This window comes from Bombina bombina, chromosome 1, assembly GCF_027579735.1.
Source record: "Bombina bombina isolate aBomBom1 chromosome 1, aBomBom1.pri, whole genome shotgun sequence".
NCBI lineage: Eukaryota > Metazoa > Chordata > Amphibia > Anura > Bombinatoridae > Bombina > Bombina bombina.
This window is the reverse complement of record NC_069499.1, coordinates 1,215,986,188-1,216,002,218: the sequence shown is the minus strand read 5'-3', so window position 1 is coordinate 1,216,002,218 and position 16,031 is coordinate 1,215,986,188. Positions and strand designations below refer to the sequence as shown.

The 16,031-nt window shown below is 37.4% G+C and overlaps 1 protein-coding gene across 1 annotated transcript in view; it reads right to left on the bottom strand.

Annotated features, from left to right (window-relative positions):
* Positions 1 to 16,031, bottom strand: part of RSPRY1 (ring finger and SPRY domain containing 1) — a 132,211-nt gene that overhangs the window by 109,162 nt on the left and 7,018 nt on the right. Inside the window, exons 2-4 of the mRNA XM_053700252.1 lie at positions 12,928 to 13,405; positions 10,856 to 10,908; positions 9,968 to 10,080 (exon numbers count right to left, since the gene is read on the bottom strand). Of these exons, the coding sequence (XP_053556227.1) occupies positions 9,968 to 10,080; positions 10,856 to 10,908; positions 12,928 to 13,274 (513 nt within the window). The 5' untranslated portion in view covers positions 13,275 to 13,405. The remainder of the gene's footprint in view (positions 1 to 9,967; positions 10,081 to 10,855; positions 10,909 to 12,927; positions 13,406 to 16,031) is intronic.

Sequence of the window (16,031 nt, the reverse complement as noted above, 5' to 3'; positions counted from 1 at the left end):
CCATTGTATATCCAATCAGAATTAATTTAGTTTTTATTCAAGCGTTTGTTTTTTATTCTGTGAATTATATTTGAGCTTTATGTTTTATTAGTATAATATTTACATAGACACAGGAAGTGAAAATGTTGTTATAATTTGCAAATATATTCTCATCTTATTTTAATATGTGATGTGCACATTAAATTATTAATAATTGTGACAGAATTTCTTTCTGTGGTGTCTAATTTTATAGCTATGTCATTCTGTTGAGACTTTATCAGACAGCTTGGTGGCAATTAACAGTATGTCTTGTATCAATGACACTCTAAACATATATTATGTATGTATAGTTGTATACATATTATATTAGTATAGATGCACTTAATTAGCCATACTGTTCAGTGATAAAAACTGTTAATCTGTGCCTGTAGCTTTGGATTGGTTGTTTACTTGGTCCCATTCTGTGATTGAAAATGATGATAATTTGGTTGAGTATTTCTGGAGTTATTAAAAGGGACATTGTACACTAGATTTTTCTTAGCATAAATGTTTTGTAGATCTATTTATTTAGTCCATCTAGGTGAGTTTTTGTAACAATGTATAGTTTTACTTAATTGTTTTAATGACATTATGCCGATTTTCAGACTCCTAACCGAACCCCAAAGTATCAGATGTATGCCGATGTCTACAGACTCCTGCTTGCTCCTGTTTGTCTAATGGGTCTTCTCATATGCAGGGGAGGGGTCTGCTCTTTCTGCTTTCTCATCCCTTTTCAGTGGGTGTCCCAGCCTAACCTCACCAAGTGTGTTAAATTGGAAGCATATAAGTTTTCAAAAGGTTTTATACATGCAGTTATATGAAAATTGGCCTATACTGTCCCTTTAAATGTTAAAAAGTAACATGCTTTACAATGTTAGGAAAACAATCAGCATTGCTAAAAGTACAAACAGCTGCTCCAATCTTCACAAAATTTAGGATGGATATTGTATTTTCCTTTCTATTGTTCAGCACTGCTTTCCTCTAGTGACAAAGCCAGCAGAGGCTACTGAATCAACATGCATGGTTATAAAGTGTATAGCCTTTGTGAGGGGTGGTCAAGACATGCACAGTAGCAATTCTGTACCAGAGATCAGTATAATTGTTATGCTTTGATGTATGAGTGGGGACTTAACTAGCCTTAACATAGGTTTCTTTTTGCTATGGGTAAAAAAAATAAAAAATGAATAGGCATAACATATATCCAATTGGCTGTTATTGGAGGATGACCTATCAATCATTTCTGACATCAGAAATGGCTTGTGAGACCAAAGGAAGCTGGAGCTGCTGTCAAGTTTAAAAGGTAAGTTTTTTTTGTCACAACAGGAGTGAAATGTAAATTTTGATGAATTAAAGTGCCCCTGTTTTTAATCAAAGTTTTAAAAACCGGGCACTTAGGCATCAAAATTTACATTCACTTTAAGTGGACATATTCCCTTATTTTGGAGACAACTACTATGAAAATGTTCTGAGATTAACACTTTACAAAACATTATTAAACAAAAATAATTCAATAGTATAGAGTAAGCCAACTTATAAGTTAGGTTGTGTCAGAATGAAATCAATGTGCTCTAAAGGATTTATGGACATGTGACTCATGGACATTCTCAGCAAATTTTAATTTTGTGACAATTTTACTTTAAATTTCAGATGTCTGAAGTTGGCACTAAAAATATAATCGCTTAACAGCTGCCTTGCCTTATCACTCAGCAAAATGCTATGAGGGCTTGACACAATGCATCACCAACAAATCTTTGAATACAAAAATACTTCTCAAGAACAGAGACAATCAAGGACAGAAAGGATAGGGGCCTGTCTATGTTCTATTTTGTGAAAAACTAAGCTGGAGAGCAGTCCATGCAAGTTCTAAAGAGCACTGAAATATTGTACAGTAGATCACTAAAAGACAGCAGTGAGGCAGTGTATAAATAATGTTATTAAAGCCACCCCAAGTAAGCCATAGCAGGGACAGGGTGTCACAGTGATCCTATGCCTGTCAATGGGGTGCCTCCATTACATGAGATACAAGCTGAGATCACACTTGCTGGTATGAGGCTCTGTAGGCTATCACTGGATGCAGCAGGAGTGATGCAGTCAAGTGATGCCCAAAAAAGTGCCCCCTAATGGTCATGTGACCACTTACAGCCAGTCACAGTGATCCCATTTCATAAACGACAAGCTATTGTTTGTAAAAAGGCTTGTCTTGTTAACTCCTCTTCTCACACTGGCATCATGTCAAGCAAATAGTTACAATTTATTTAAAAAAAAAAAAAAAGTAATTTTTGTTTTTCATAAATTTTAATAAAAAAAAAAAAAATGCAGTTTATTTGAATTAAGCGTTTTGTTTTTTAATCTCCAAGTTGTATTTACTGCCGTTTGTGATAAATAGGTTAAATAAAGTGTTAAAATGTTTCTAGATAAATACCCTTGGATGTCTAAATACTACAAATACACACTTTTGTATAACAGTTTTGAATCGAATGACTGCAATTAAAAACAGAATTTATGCTTACCTGATAAATTACTTTCTCCAACGGTGTGTTCGGTCCACGGCGTCATCCTTACTTGTGGGAATATCTCTTCCCCAACAGGAAATGGCAAAGAGCCCAGCAAAAGCTGTCCATATAGTCCCTCCTAGGCTCCGCCCACCCCAGTCATTCGACCGACGGACAGGAGGAAAAAAAAAAACAGGAGAAACTATAGGGTGCCGTGGTGACTGTAGTTAGAGAAAATAATTCATCAAACCTGATTAAAAAACCAGGGCGGGCCGTGGACCGGACACACCGTTGGAGAAAGTAATTTATCAGGCAAGCATAAATTCTGTTTTCTCCAACATTGGTGTGTCCGGTCCACGGCGTCATCCTTACTTGTGGGAACCAATACCAAAGCTTTAGGACACGGATGAAGGGAGGGAGCAAATCAGGTTACCTAAACAGAAGGCACCACGGCTTGCAAAACCTTTCTCCCAAAAATAGCCTCCGAAGAAGCAAAAGTATCAAATTTGTAAAGTTTGGCAAAAGTGTGCAGGGAAGACCAAGTCGCTGCCTTACATATCTGATCAACAGAAGCCTCGTTCTTGAAGGCCCATGTGGAAGCCACAGCCCTAGTAGAGTGAGCTGTGATTCCCAATCGGATGATGCTTTTAAGCCAAAAGGAAAGGGAGGTAGAAGTCGCTTTTTGACCTCTCCTTTTACCAGAATAGACGACAAACAGAGAAGATGTTTGTCTGAACTCTTTTGTAGCTTAGAACCGCTAGAAGGGACCCGATTACCTTTGTGAAAATCCCTGGAGCAGTGGCTAACCCGAATGGGAGGGCCACAAACTGGTAATGTTTGTCCAGAAAGGCGAACCTTAGGAACTGATGATGAACTTTGTGGATAGGAATATGTAGATACGCATCCTTTAGATCCACGGTAGTCATAAATTGACCTTCCTGGATTGTAGGTAGAATCGTTCGAATGGTTTCCATTTTGAACGATGGTACTCTGAGAAATTTGTTTAGAATCTTTAAATCCAGAATTGGTCTGAAAGTTCCCTCTTTTTTGGGAACTACAAACAGATTTGAGTAAAATCCCATTCCTTGTTCCGCCGTTGGAACTGGGTGTATCACTCCCATTTTTAACAGGCCTTCTACACAATGTAAGAATGACTGTCTCTTTATTTGGTTTGATGATAAGTGAGACATGTGGAACCTTCCCCTTGGGGGTAGTTCCTTGAATTCCAGAAGATAACCCTGAGAAACTATTTCTAGTGCCCAGGGATCCTGAACATCTCTTGCCCAAGCCTGAGCAAAGAGAGAGAGTCTGCCCCCTACTAGATCCGGTCCCGGATCGGGGGCTACTCCTTCATGCTGTTTTGTTAGCAGCAGCAGGCTTCTTGGCCTGCTTACCCTTGTTCCAGCCTTGCATCGGTTTCCAGGCTGGTTTGGTTTGTGAAGCATTACCCTCTTGTTTAGAGGATGCAGAGTTGGAGGCCGGTCCGTTCCTGAAATTGCGAAAGGAACGAAAATTAGACTTATTCTTGGCTTTGAAAGGCCTTTCTTGTGGAAGGGCGTGGCCCTTTCCCCCAGTGATGTCTGAGATAATCTCTTTCAATTCTGGCCCAAAGAGAGTTTTACCCTTGAAGGGGATATTAACCCCTTAATGACCGGACCATTTTTCAATTTTCTTACCCTTAATGACAATGGCTATTTTTACATTTCTGCAGTGTTTGTGTTTAGCTGTAATTTTCCTCGTACTCATTTACTGTACCCACACATATTATATACCGTTTTTCTCGCCATTAAATGGACTTTCTAAAGATACCATTATTTTCATCATGTCTTATAATTTACTAAAAAAAAAAAAAAAAAAAAAAAAAAAAAAAAAAAAAAAGAGGAAAAAATTGAAAAAAACCACACTTTTTCTAACTTTGACCCCCAAAATCTGTTACACATCTACAATCACCAAAAAACACCCATGCTAAATAGTTTCTAAATTTTGTCCTGAGTTTAGAAATACCAAATGTTTACACGTTCTTTGCTTTTTTTGCAATTTATGGGGCAATAAATACAAGTAGCACTTCGCTATTTCCAAACCACTTTTTTTCAAAATTAGCGCTAGTTACATTGGAACCCTGATATCTGTCAGGAATACCTGAATATCCCTTGACATGTATATATTTTTTTTTAGAAGACAACCCAAAGTATTGATCTAGGCCCATTTTGGTATATTTCATGCCACCATTTCACCGCCAAATGCGATCAAAAAAAAAAAAGTTCACTTTTTCACAAAATTTGTCACAAACTTTAGGTTTCCCACTGAAATTATTTATAAACAGCTTCTGCAATTATGGCACAAATGGTTGTAAATTCTTCTCTGGGATCCCCTTTTTTCAGAAATAGACTTATATGGCTTTGGGGTTGCTTTTTGGTAATTAGAAGGCCGCTAAATGCCGCTGCGCACCACACGTGTTTTATGCCCAGGAGTGAAGGGGTTAATTAGGGAGCTTGTAGGGAGCTTGTAGGGTTAATTTTAGCTTTAGTGTAGTGTAATAGACAACCCCAAGTATTGATCTAGGCCCATTTTGGTATATTTTATGCCACCATTTCACCGCCAAATGCGAGCAAATAAAAGAAAATCGCTAACTTTTTCACTATTTTAAGTTTCTTACTGAATTTTTTTACAAACAGCTTGTGCTATTATGGCAGAAATTGTTGTAAAAGCTTCTCTGGGATCCCCTTTGTTCATAAATAGCAGACTTATATGGCTTTGGCGATGCTTTTTGGTAATTAGAAGGCCGCTAAATGCTGCTGCGCACCACACGTTAATTATGCCCAGCAGTGAAGGGGTTAAATTAGGTAGCTTGTACGGAGCTTGCAGGGTTAATTTTAGAGATCAGCTTCCCACCTGACACATCCCACCCCCTGATCCCTCCCAAACAGCTCTCTTCCCTCCCCCACCCCACAATTGTTCCCGCCATCTTAATTACTGGCAGAAAGTCTGCCAGTACTAAATAAGAGTTTTTTGTTTTTTTTTAAATAAAAATAAAATATTTTAGCTGTGATGGACCCCTGCCTTAGCCCCAACCTCCCTGACCCCCCCCCCCTCCAGCTCTCTAACCCTCTCCCCTACCTAATTACCTCCATCTTAGGTACTGGCAGCTGTCTGCCAGTACCCAGTTTGGCCCCAAACCCCCCCCCAAAAAGTATTTTTATTTAATTTTTTTAACTTTAAAACTATTTCTGTAGTGTAGCAGCCCCCCACAATACCCCCACCCCCTCCCAGATCCTTTTATATTTGAATTTTTTTTTTTTTACTTTTTCTCCCTTTCTGCCTGATTCATTGGTGTCAGTGTGGCTGTGTGCACGTGCACCCGCGCCCGTTCACGTGCACCCTTGTGCACGCGCATTGTGCACGCGCGCGCTCACTCTCACACCCGGACAGTGCACTACCAGACACTGGCACCATCGCTACCGGTGCAGAGAGGGGCATCGGAGGCTTGTAAAGTGGTATTGCAGGATGCCTCCATATCGAGGCATCACTGCAATACCCTCAGAGCTGCTGGAAGCATTTGTGATCGCTTCCAGCACTCTGTTAGACAACTGACGTACCAGGTACGTCCATTGTCATTAACTGCTAGTTTTTGCATGACTTACCTGGTACGTCAGTTGTCATTAAGGGGTTAAGCAATTTTGTCTTGGAAGATACATCCGCTGACCAAGACTTTAGCCAAAGCGCTCTGCGCGCCACAATTGCAAACCCTGAATTTTTCACCGCTAATCTAGCTAATTGCAAAGCGGCATCTAAAATAAAAGGCCAACTTGAGTGCGTGAACTCTGTCCATAACCTCCTCATACGGAGTCTCTCTACTGAGCGACTTTTCTAGTTCCTCGAACCAGAACCACGCTGCTGTAGTGACAGGAACAATGCACGAAATGGGTTGCAGGAGGTAACCTTGCTGTACAAAAATCTTTTTAAGCAAACCCTCCAATTTTTTATCCATAGGATCTTTGAAAGCACAATTATCCTCGATAGGAATAGTAGTGCGCTTGTTTAGAGTAGAAACTGCCCCCTCGACCTTAGGGACTGTCTGCCATAAGTCCTTTCTGGGGTCAACCATAGGAAATAATTTCTTAAATATAGGAGGGGGGACAAAAGGTATGCCGGGCTTCTCCCACTCCTTATTCACTATATCCGCCACCCGCTTGGGTATAGGAAAAGCGTCGGGGTGCACCGGGACCTCTAGGAACTTGTCCATGTTGCATAATTTTTCTGGAATGACCAGATTGTCACAATCATCCAGAGTAGATAACACCTACTTAAGCAGTGCGCGGAGATGCTCTAATTTAAATTTAAATGTCACAACATCAGGTTCTGCCTGTTGAGAAATTCTACCTGAATCTGAAATTTCCCCATCTGTCAAAACCTCCCTCATGGCCCCTTCAGATTGGTGTGAGGGTATGACAGAGCAATTATCATCAGCGCCCTCCTGCTCTACAGTGTTTAAAACAGAGCAATCGCGCTTTCTCTGATATGCAGGCATTTTGGATAAAATATTCGCTATGGAGTTATCCATTACTGCCGTTAATTGTTGCATAGTAATAAGCATTGGCGCGCTAGAAGTACTAGGGGCCTCCTGCGTGGGCAAAACTGGTATAGACACAGAAGGAGATGATGTAGAACTATGTCTACTCCCTTCATCTGATGAATCCTCTTGGGCAACTTTACTATCTGTGGCAGTACTGTCCTTACTTTGTTTGGACGCTATGGCACAATTATCACACAATTTTGAAGGGGGAGACACATTGATCTTCATACATATAGAACATAGCTTATCTGAAGGTGCAGACATGCTAAACAGGCTTAAACTTGTCAATAAAGTACAAAAACCGTTTTAAAACAAAAACGTTACTATGTGAAAAAGTATGAAGGAATTGTTCAAAATTTACCAAATTTTCACCACAGTGTCTTAAAGCATTCAAAGTATTGCACACCAAATTTCAGAGCTTTAACCCTTAAAATAAAGAAACCGGAGCCGGTTACAGTTTTAACCCCTCTACAGTCCCAGCTACAGCCTTTGCTGCGACTTTACCAAACCCAGGGAGGAATACGATACCAAATGAAGCCTTCTAGGAACCTTTCCAACTACTTTCAGATCCACACACATGCATCTGCATGTCTTGCTCTCAAAAGTAACTGCGCAGTAATGGCGCGAAAATGAGGCTCAGCCTACAACTGGGAAGGCCCTTCCTGACTGGAAAGGTGTCTAACTCAGTGCCCGACGTTAAAAAACGTTCCCCAAAGTTTGTAAGTGTGAATTTCAAACATAAAGATGTATAAAATGCCCAAATAAAGCAATCGATTTTGCCCATAAAAGTGTCTACCAGTTTTATAGCCCATATTAAGGCCTTTATTCTGTTTGAGACTAAGAAAATGGCTTACCGGTCCCCATGAGGGGAAATGACAGCCTTCCAGCATTACACAGTCTTGTTAGAAATATGGCTAGTCATACCTTAAGCAGAAAAGTCTGCTAACTGTTTCCCCCAACTGAAGTTACTTCATCTCAACAGTCCTATGTGGAAACAGCAAACGATTTTAGTTACTGCTGCTAAAATCATCTTCCTCTCACAAACAGAACTCTTCATCTTTTTCTGTTTCAGAGTAAAAAGTACATACCAGCACTATTTTAAAATAACAAACTCTTGATAGTAGAATAAAAAACTACAACTAAACACCACATACTCTTAACCATCTCCGTGGAGATGTTGCCTGTGCAACGGCAAAGAGAATGACTGGGGTGGGCGGAGCCTAGGAGGGACTATATGGACAGCTTTTGCTGGGCTCTTTGCCATTTCCTGTTGGGGAAGAGATATTCCCACAAGAAAGGATGACGCCATGGACCGGACACACCAATGTTGGAGAAAAGGGATACTGAACTCAATTTTTTTCCTCTTATAATTCAGATAGAGCACACAATTTTAAGCAACTTTCTAATTTTCTCCTATTGTCATTTTTTTGTTCTCTTGGTGTATATATATATATATATATATATATATATATATATATATATATATATATATGAGATATAGATATAGAGATATAGATATAGAGATATAGATATAGATAGAGACATTTTAAGCAGCTTTCTAATTTTCTCCTATCGCCATTTTTTTGTTCTCTTGGTATCTTTATTTTTAAAAAAAAGCAGGAATGTAAGTTTAGGAGCTGGCCCATCTTTGGTTCAGCACTTGGGTAGCGCTTGCTGATAGGTGGCTAAATGAACCAAAAATGGGCAGGCTCGTAAGCTTTACATTCCTTTTTAAAATAAAGATACAATGAGAATGAAGAATAATTGATAATAGGAGTTAATTAGAAAGTTGCTTAAAATTGCACGGTGTATCTGAATCATGAAAGAAACAATGGGTTCAGTATTCCCTTTAAGCTTACAATCCAGGCACTGTAAACTTTAAAGGGCACCTAGACATATGGGGTATTCCTAAAATAATAACAAAATAATGAATCTATTTTTTTTTTAGGTATTTTTCATTAGCTACATTAGTTTTGTAGAAATGACTTAAATACATTTTCTTTTCATTTCTTAGTATTTAAGACCAACTTTTGTCTTTAAAGGGCTTAAATATTCTAAAATATGGTGTATGCCAAATAAACTAGGTTTACCCGGCACACAGTAGAACAAACCGCATATTTCTGTTGTGTACTTGTATTTGCCTAACATATTGGCATTATTATGAATTAGCAGGGATCTAGTGTGTTCAGAACCCCAACGTCTGTGTGAATACACAAAGCTCTTTCTAGTTTTCATTGAATCCCATAGTAAAATTGTTTCAAAATTAAGTTGGACGCAGGTGGTGCATTATTTAGTGGGTCAAACACTTCTGCATTCATTCTTTAAAGGGATATAAAGTTCAAAAATTAAATGTGTAAGGAAGCATTGCATTTTGAAATAAGCATTTGTTAAGTAAACATTCATTAGCAAAAAATGCTTCTAGTAAAAGTTATTACTGTTTTTCTGTGGCATATCCACATATCGTGTGAGGGCCCATGCACCAGTGTCAAACACCCAGTCTGCTCAGAGAGAGAGGTGTGTATTGCTTCTGAAGACATCATTTGTGTCATACAAACCACTGCTGACTATCTGAGAATGATGATGCAAGGGCCTTCACAGGATATCTGTGTATGACGGTGAAAAACCGCAATAACTTTTACTAGAAGCATTTTAGTCAATGAAAGTTTATTGCAAATATGCTTATATTTCAGATTGAAATACACCATTTTATTTTTGACCTTTCTATCCCTTTAAATATAACACATTTAAAATTCCTTTGAGACATTTACAAAGAAGCGGTGTATATTACTTAACATATGATAACATTTAGAATCAATCTTTTGTAACCTAATGTGTTAATGGCTTGTGTATAGCTTAGAATACTGATGAACAAAACACAACATACTTTAGTTGGCAGTGGACACTCATCCAGTAGCAATGTAATCACAGCTGGACCAAGAGGATCTTCTAATGGAATGACTCTAATCAAAGACTGGACAACTTCTAGCCATCCTTCATCTGTCAAGGAAATTAAAGTGGGCATCAGACATTATTACAACTATAATTTAAAAATAAATAAAAAGGGATAGTCTAGTCAAAATAAAAAAACCTTTGTGATTCAGATAGGGCATGCAATTTTAAATAACTTTTCAATTTCATTTTATCATTAAATTTGCTTTGTTCTCTTGGTATTCTTTGTTGAAATCTAAACCAAGGTACGCTCATATGCTAATTTCCCTTTAAGAAAGCCTCTTATTTCAGAGCATTTTGATAGTTTTTCACAGCTAGACAAAGCTAGTTCATGTGTGCCATATAAATAACATTGTGCTCCCTCCGTGGAGTTACTTATGAGTCAGCACCGATTGGCTAAAACACAAGTCTGTGAAAAGAACTGAAATAAGGGGGCAGTCTGCAGAGACTTAGATACAAGGTTATAACAGAGGTAAAAAGTATATTGATGTAACTGTGTTGGGGAATTATAGATATCTATCTTTTTAAACAATAAAAATTCTGGAGCAGACTGTTCCTTTAAGTGAAAAGCCAGTTCAACTCAAACTAATAATGCAGTACTTGTTTTGTACTTACTTCTAATTCTTACTGGCTGATAAGGAAAATTGCATCTGTTTAAATGTGTAAAATAACCCTTGTTTATACTGTGCTATATCCAACGCTATGAAATACCATTATTTCCCCGCAATAAGTTTCTGCAGTTGATACAATGGAAAGATGCCAGAGCTATAGCTTGCTTTCCATTTTGACACTTTCACCTTCTCTTACTGTATATAGTTCATACCTGTTTCTGCCATCTCATGTAGGGTGATCATAGAATAAGGAGGTTCCTGGTCACTAGAAGGAAATACATTACAGTAGTTAGTAAGTAAAGGGAGAACCTCAAAGTATTTCACCTCAGCCATCAAATCTTTAGTATTAGCAAACCAGAATGATATATTTAGCAAACAAATAACCCAACATTAAAAGGACAGTCCATTGCATTTCATATTAGAATATTTTGTAACACAAATACATAAGGGGGGGTTGCTGTCAAGTGGTTTGTGGGCACCAGCAGGAGTCTGAGCAGGTGTGCTGTTTAATATGCTGGCATATCTAGGTATACTCAATATATCCATGCACAGTAAAAGTTTTAACTAGCATCATTTCTGCCAATACATGTGTATAGCACAAAATGCTTTTAGTAGAGCTGCAATAACGCATCAATACAATCGATAATGAAAATAGTTGTCAACTAATCTTATTATAGATCAATTGGTCAGCACCAGCTGCTTCAAATACAGTGTGGTATACTAGTTCTCTTTAAGAAGTGGCCATCAGCACCAGAATAGAAATCTGATATGCTTGTGTTAAAGTGAGTATTTAACCTCTTAAGGACATATGACGGAATTTTTCCGTCATAAAACAATTGAGCAAACTGAAAGCTGTGTCCTTAAAGGGTTAAAAAAAATAAAAAAAATAATTGTCTATAAATAAGTGATAGACACACAAATTCTGTGTGCAACAGTCTGCTTTGGGGCGACAGCCAAATCTTAGTATTCCCAGGAGTATCCTATATTTTCCATAGACTTTAGAAATTCTTGTGACACTTACAATACCATAAATATGCCCAAATATTCCCTTCACTTAACACATCCACTGAGTTTTCCTAAACACAAATATTAGATTTTAACTTAAAGGGACAGTCAAAAAAAAAACAAAAAAAAAAAAAAACTTTCATGATTCAGATAGGGAATGCAATTTTATACAACTTTCCAGTTTACTTTTATCACCAATTTTACTTTGTTCTCTTGGTATTCTAAGTTGAAAGCTAAACCTAGGAGGTTCATATACTAATTTCTTAGACCTTGAAGGCCGCCTCTAATCTAAATGCATTTTTACAGTTTTTCACTACTAGAGGGCGTTAGTTAATGTGTTTCATATAGATAACATTGAGCTCATGCACATGAATTTACTGAGGAGTGAGCACTGATTGGCTAAAATACAAGTCTGTCAAAAGGACTGGAATAAGGGTTTAGAGACAAGGTAATTACAGAGGTAAAACGTGTATAATTATAACTGTTAGTTATGAAAAACTTGGGAATAGGTAATTAAGGGATTAACTATCTTCTAAAACAAAAATATTCTGGTGTTGACTGCCCCTTTAAAAGTAATAGTCTAGCCAAAATTAAACTTTCAGGATTCAGATAGAGCAGGCAGTTTCAATGAACTTTCTAATTTACTCCTATTATGAATTTTTATTCGTTCTCTTGGTAGCTTTATTTGAAACAGCAGGAATGTAAGAATAGGAGCTGGCCCATTTCTGGTTCAGCACCTGGGTAGCGCTTTCTGATTGGATTGGTGTTTAAACGCAGCCACCAATCAGCAAGCGCTACCCAGGTCTGAACCAAAAATCGGCCGGCTCCTTAGCCTACATTCAAATAAATACCAACGAAGAGAAATTGATAATAGGAGTAAACTAGAAAATTGTATGCTCTATTTGAATCATGAAAGTTTAATTTTGACTAGCCTATTCCTTTAACTGATGAAAGTCCAATAAAAAGATGCGAGTCTTTCAGAGACAAAAGAAAAGCCAGACTACAAGATTCACAAATGATGACAGCAAGGTTTCTTGTGTATGAGCTTATATTTCTGCTCATGCGTGCAAAGTGATAATACTGAATCATGTCCCTGGATTTTGATTTCATTCTCTCTACTCACACTTTCCTTATTCAACATTACCCACTGTCTGATTTGTACATCAGTTCAAAGCATCAGGACCATTTGATTTACTTTCTGCAGCAATCTTTACAATACATTTTAAATAAATACTTTATTTTTGCACTAATGTACACTCCAAAAGCAAAGTGTGCTTACTTGTCCACTAAAGTTCTGATCACAGCCAAAGTATCCAGCACTAGACTGTCAACGTTATGTTTCTTCCTCCTTGGCTCGTGTGGTCCACGACCTCTTCGTGGAGGTCTTACAGGGTCTCTTGGGCGGCTCCGTGTTTCATGCACAGGTGTAATGCGGTTTTCTGTTTGCTGACTTGGAGAATCAACATTGTCCTCCACACCGCTATCATCTCTGCACACACAACTGTTCCCCATATTAGTGGTCCCAAACTGTTCATTTAAACACACTTGATGGTGAGCTAATGTTAACAGAAGACCTTGTATAAGGCTTCTGCTGGTATAGAATGCAATAAGAACAAGTACAATCATCTAGAGAGTCATTTGTTTATTGGGTTCATGATCCTCAATGCTGTTCTTCATTTTTTTTTTGTCCAAATATTCAGGCACATATATTAACAACAGCCAGCATCATCTGTAACAAGCCTCCATTTCCATAACATCTAGAACGAGAGAAAGATAGAATCAATACTCATTGAAAATTCAGATCAGCATAAACAGCAACATCACAAGGCAAGAATATGAGTCTTGATTAAGTGGTTTAAAATAAAATGCTTAATTATAAAGAAAACGTTTTACTGTACTTTCCTTATTTAGCATGTCCCATATACTTCTAAATGTTTTTTGTATGTACATTGTTTTGCAATATTAATACAAATAATGTTATCATATAGTAATAGTAGCATGTACTTTAAAGGTTCATGGTTAGAATAAAACTCAAAATAAGTGTTATTTAAAATTAATCTTATTTTTAAAAAGAAAAAAATTGTGGCTTTATGCTTTATTGTGGACAATGAAGCTCATAAAGGGATAGAAAGGTCAAAATTGAAATGTGCACAGGTGCATTTGAATACGAAACAGAAGCATTTTTGCAACTTACTTTTAGTAAAACTTCTTTTTCTGCACCATACACACATCCTGTGAGGGCCGTGCACCAGAATTCAAGTTCAGAGAGATAGCGGGTGTGCATTGTAACTGTGAAAACGTAAATTTGTTTCATACAAGCCACAGCTGACTTTGAGAAGGTGTGGTTTTAGAATACTGGTGCACAGGCCCTCACAGGATATGTGTGTATGCTGCAGGGGGAAAAAACACTAATTATTCTTACTAGAAACATTTTTGCTAAAGGAAGTATATTGAAAAAATGCTTCTATTTCATTTTGAAACGCACCCATGCACATTTCATTTTTTACCTTTTTATTCCTTTAATAAGTGGTGAAAGGAAAATACCCAAACTCACAATTCAACTCCTCATCTATACTCCGGTAAAATATGTTTTTAATCTCTTAAATACTAATTTAAATATTATAAGTTTTTGACCCCAAATAAATAACATTACAACACAAGATTATCTATGACAATATATTCAGGTGATTCAAACAACTTAGATGTGCATTTATAGCACTGCTCTTTTTTATTTATTTGTTCATCAATAGGTTTTAAGTAAATGGGGACTTTGAAGCCAATCACAGTTACTTATCCAGGTAAACTCAGTTGCGTTTATCAGCCTTCTGTATGTATAGATTCTTTTTTTTAGGCATAACAGAATGGAATTGCAGAAGATCTGTGGTTTTGTTAGCTTCCTCTGAATAATTATAACTATTTTACATTGTTTTGTTATAAATAGTACTTTATCACAAACGAAAGCTTAAAAGACAGGGGAGAATGCTACTTTTTAAAATGTGGGAGAAGCAGTATTTAAAAAACCCTGACCTTCCCTGTGACAAACTAAGTTTTGTGTAGGCTACTGTGACTTATTACACAATGAAAATACAACATAGTAATAGAGTGTGTTAGAACCTTGAATAAATGCCCTACACATTAAAAGATGTTGTCAATGGACCTTTCAAAAAACCGTCAAGTGAAATATACAATTACAGATTATTCAAACACTACATTTTTGGGGTCCTCCCCACATTACAATGTTCTTACTCAGAAAGGGTATTACCTGCCTACTTGCTACATGCATTGATGCCCACTAAAAACAAATGGTCTGCCTGCAACTTAGCCCCAGAGCAATATACACTTACAACAGGAATCAACAAGTACTAGGCAGCAAGTCACCATGGTGTTTTACAAATATGAACTGGTACCTTCTAAACTGCCATTAACCCCTTATTTGATCGCAATTTGAAATGTATGTCGCCGGTTTTTAAGGCGGGACAGCGCTAGTATACCCTCCCTCTACCCTTCTGGTCACCGAAAATAGCTGGCGGTGATACAGCACTATCAGTAATGCAAAACTAATACGTTGCTGGTCCTTAAAGCCAAGGTAAACTTTGATGAATGAAAGCCCGTTTTTAAAAAATACTATTAAAAAGAGGGGCACTTTCATTCATCAAAATCAGCCGTTTTGATTAAAAAAACATAACTTATTTTCTTTTCACACATCAGCAATGACTAATCCGGCTTCCTCCAATCACAGCATGGTCTCAGGCAATGACTACCCTGGGGGGGAAAGCCGTGATTGGAGGAAGCCGGATTAGTCATTGCTGACTTGTGAAGAGAGGATTTCCAGGAGGGGGAAGCTGCTCTGGCTGTGAAAAGAAAAAAAGGTAAATTTTAAATAAAAAACGGCTGATTTGTAAACTTTGATGAATGAAAGTGCCCCTGTTTTTAATAGTTTTTAAAAAAATAGGCTTTCATTCATCAAAGTTTACCTTCACTTTAAGGAGTTAAAAGGACATTGTACACCAACTTTTTCTTTGCATAAAATGTTTTGTAGATGATCCATTTATTAGCCCATCTGGGAGTATTTTTGTAAAAATGTATAGTTTTGCTTATTTTTAAATAACATTGTGCTAATTTTCAGACTCCTAACCAAGCCCTTAAGTTTTAGATGTATACAGATTCCAACTAGCTCTTGTTTGTCTAATCAGGGTTTTTCATATGCAGGGAAGGGGGGGGTCTGCTCTTCCTGCTTTCCAAGCCCATTACAGTGGGTGTGCCAGCCTAATATCATAAACAGTGCTAAATTGGGAGCTTCTAAGTAAGTTTTTAAAAGGTTTTATTCTGGATTTTTATATCAGTATCTGTGCATATTCTCCTTTCTAGTAGTGTCTATTACAT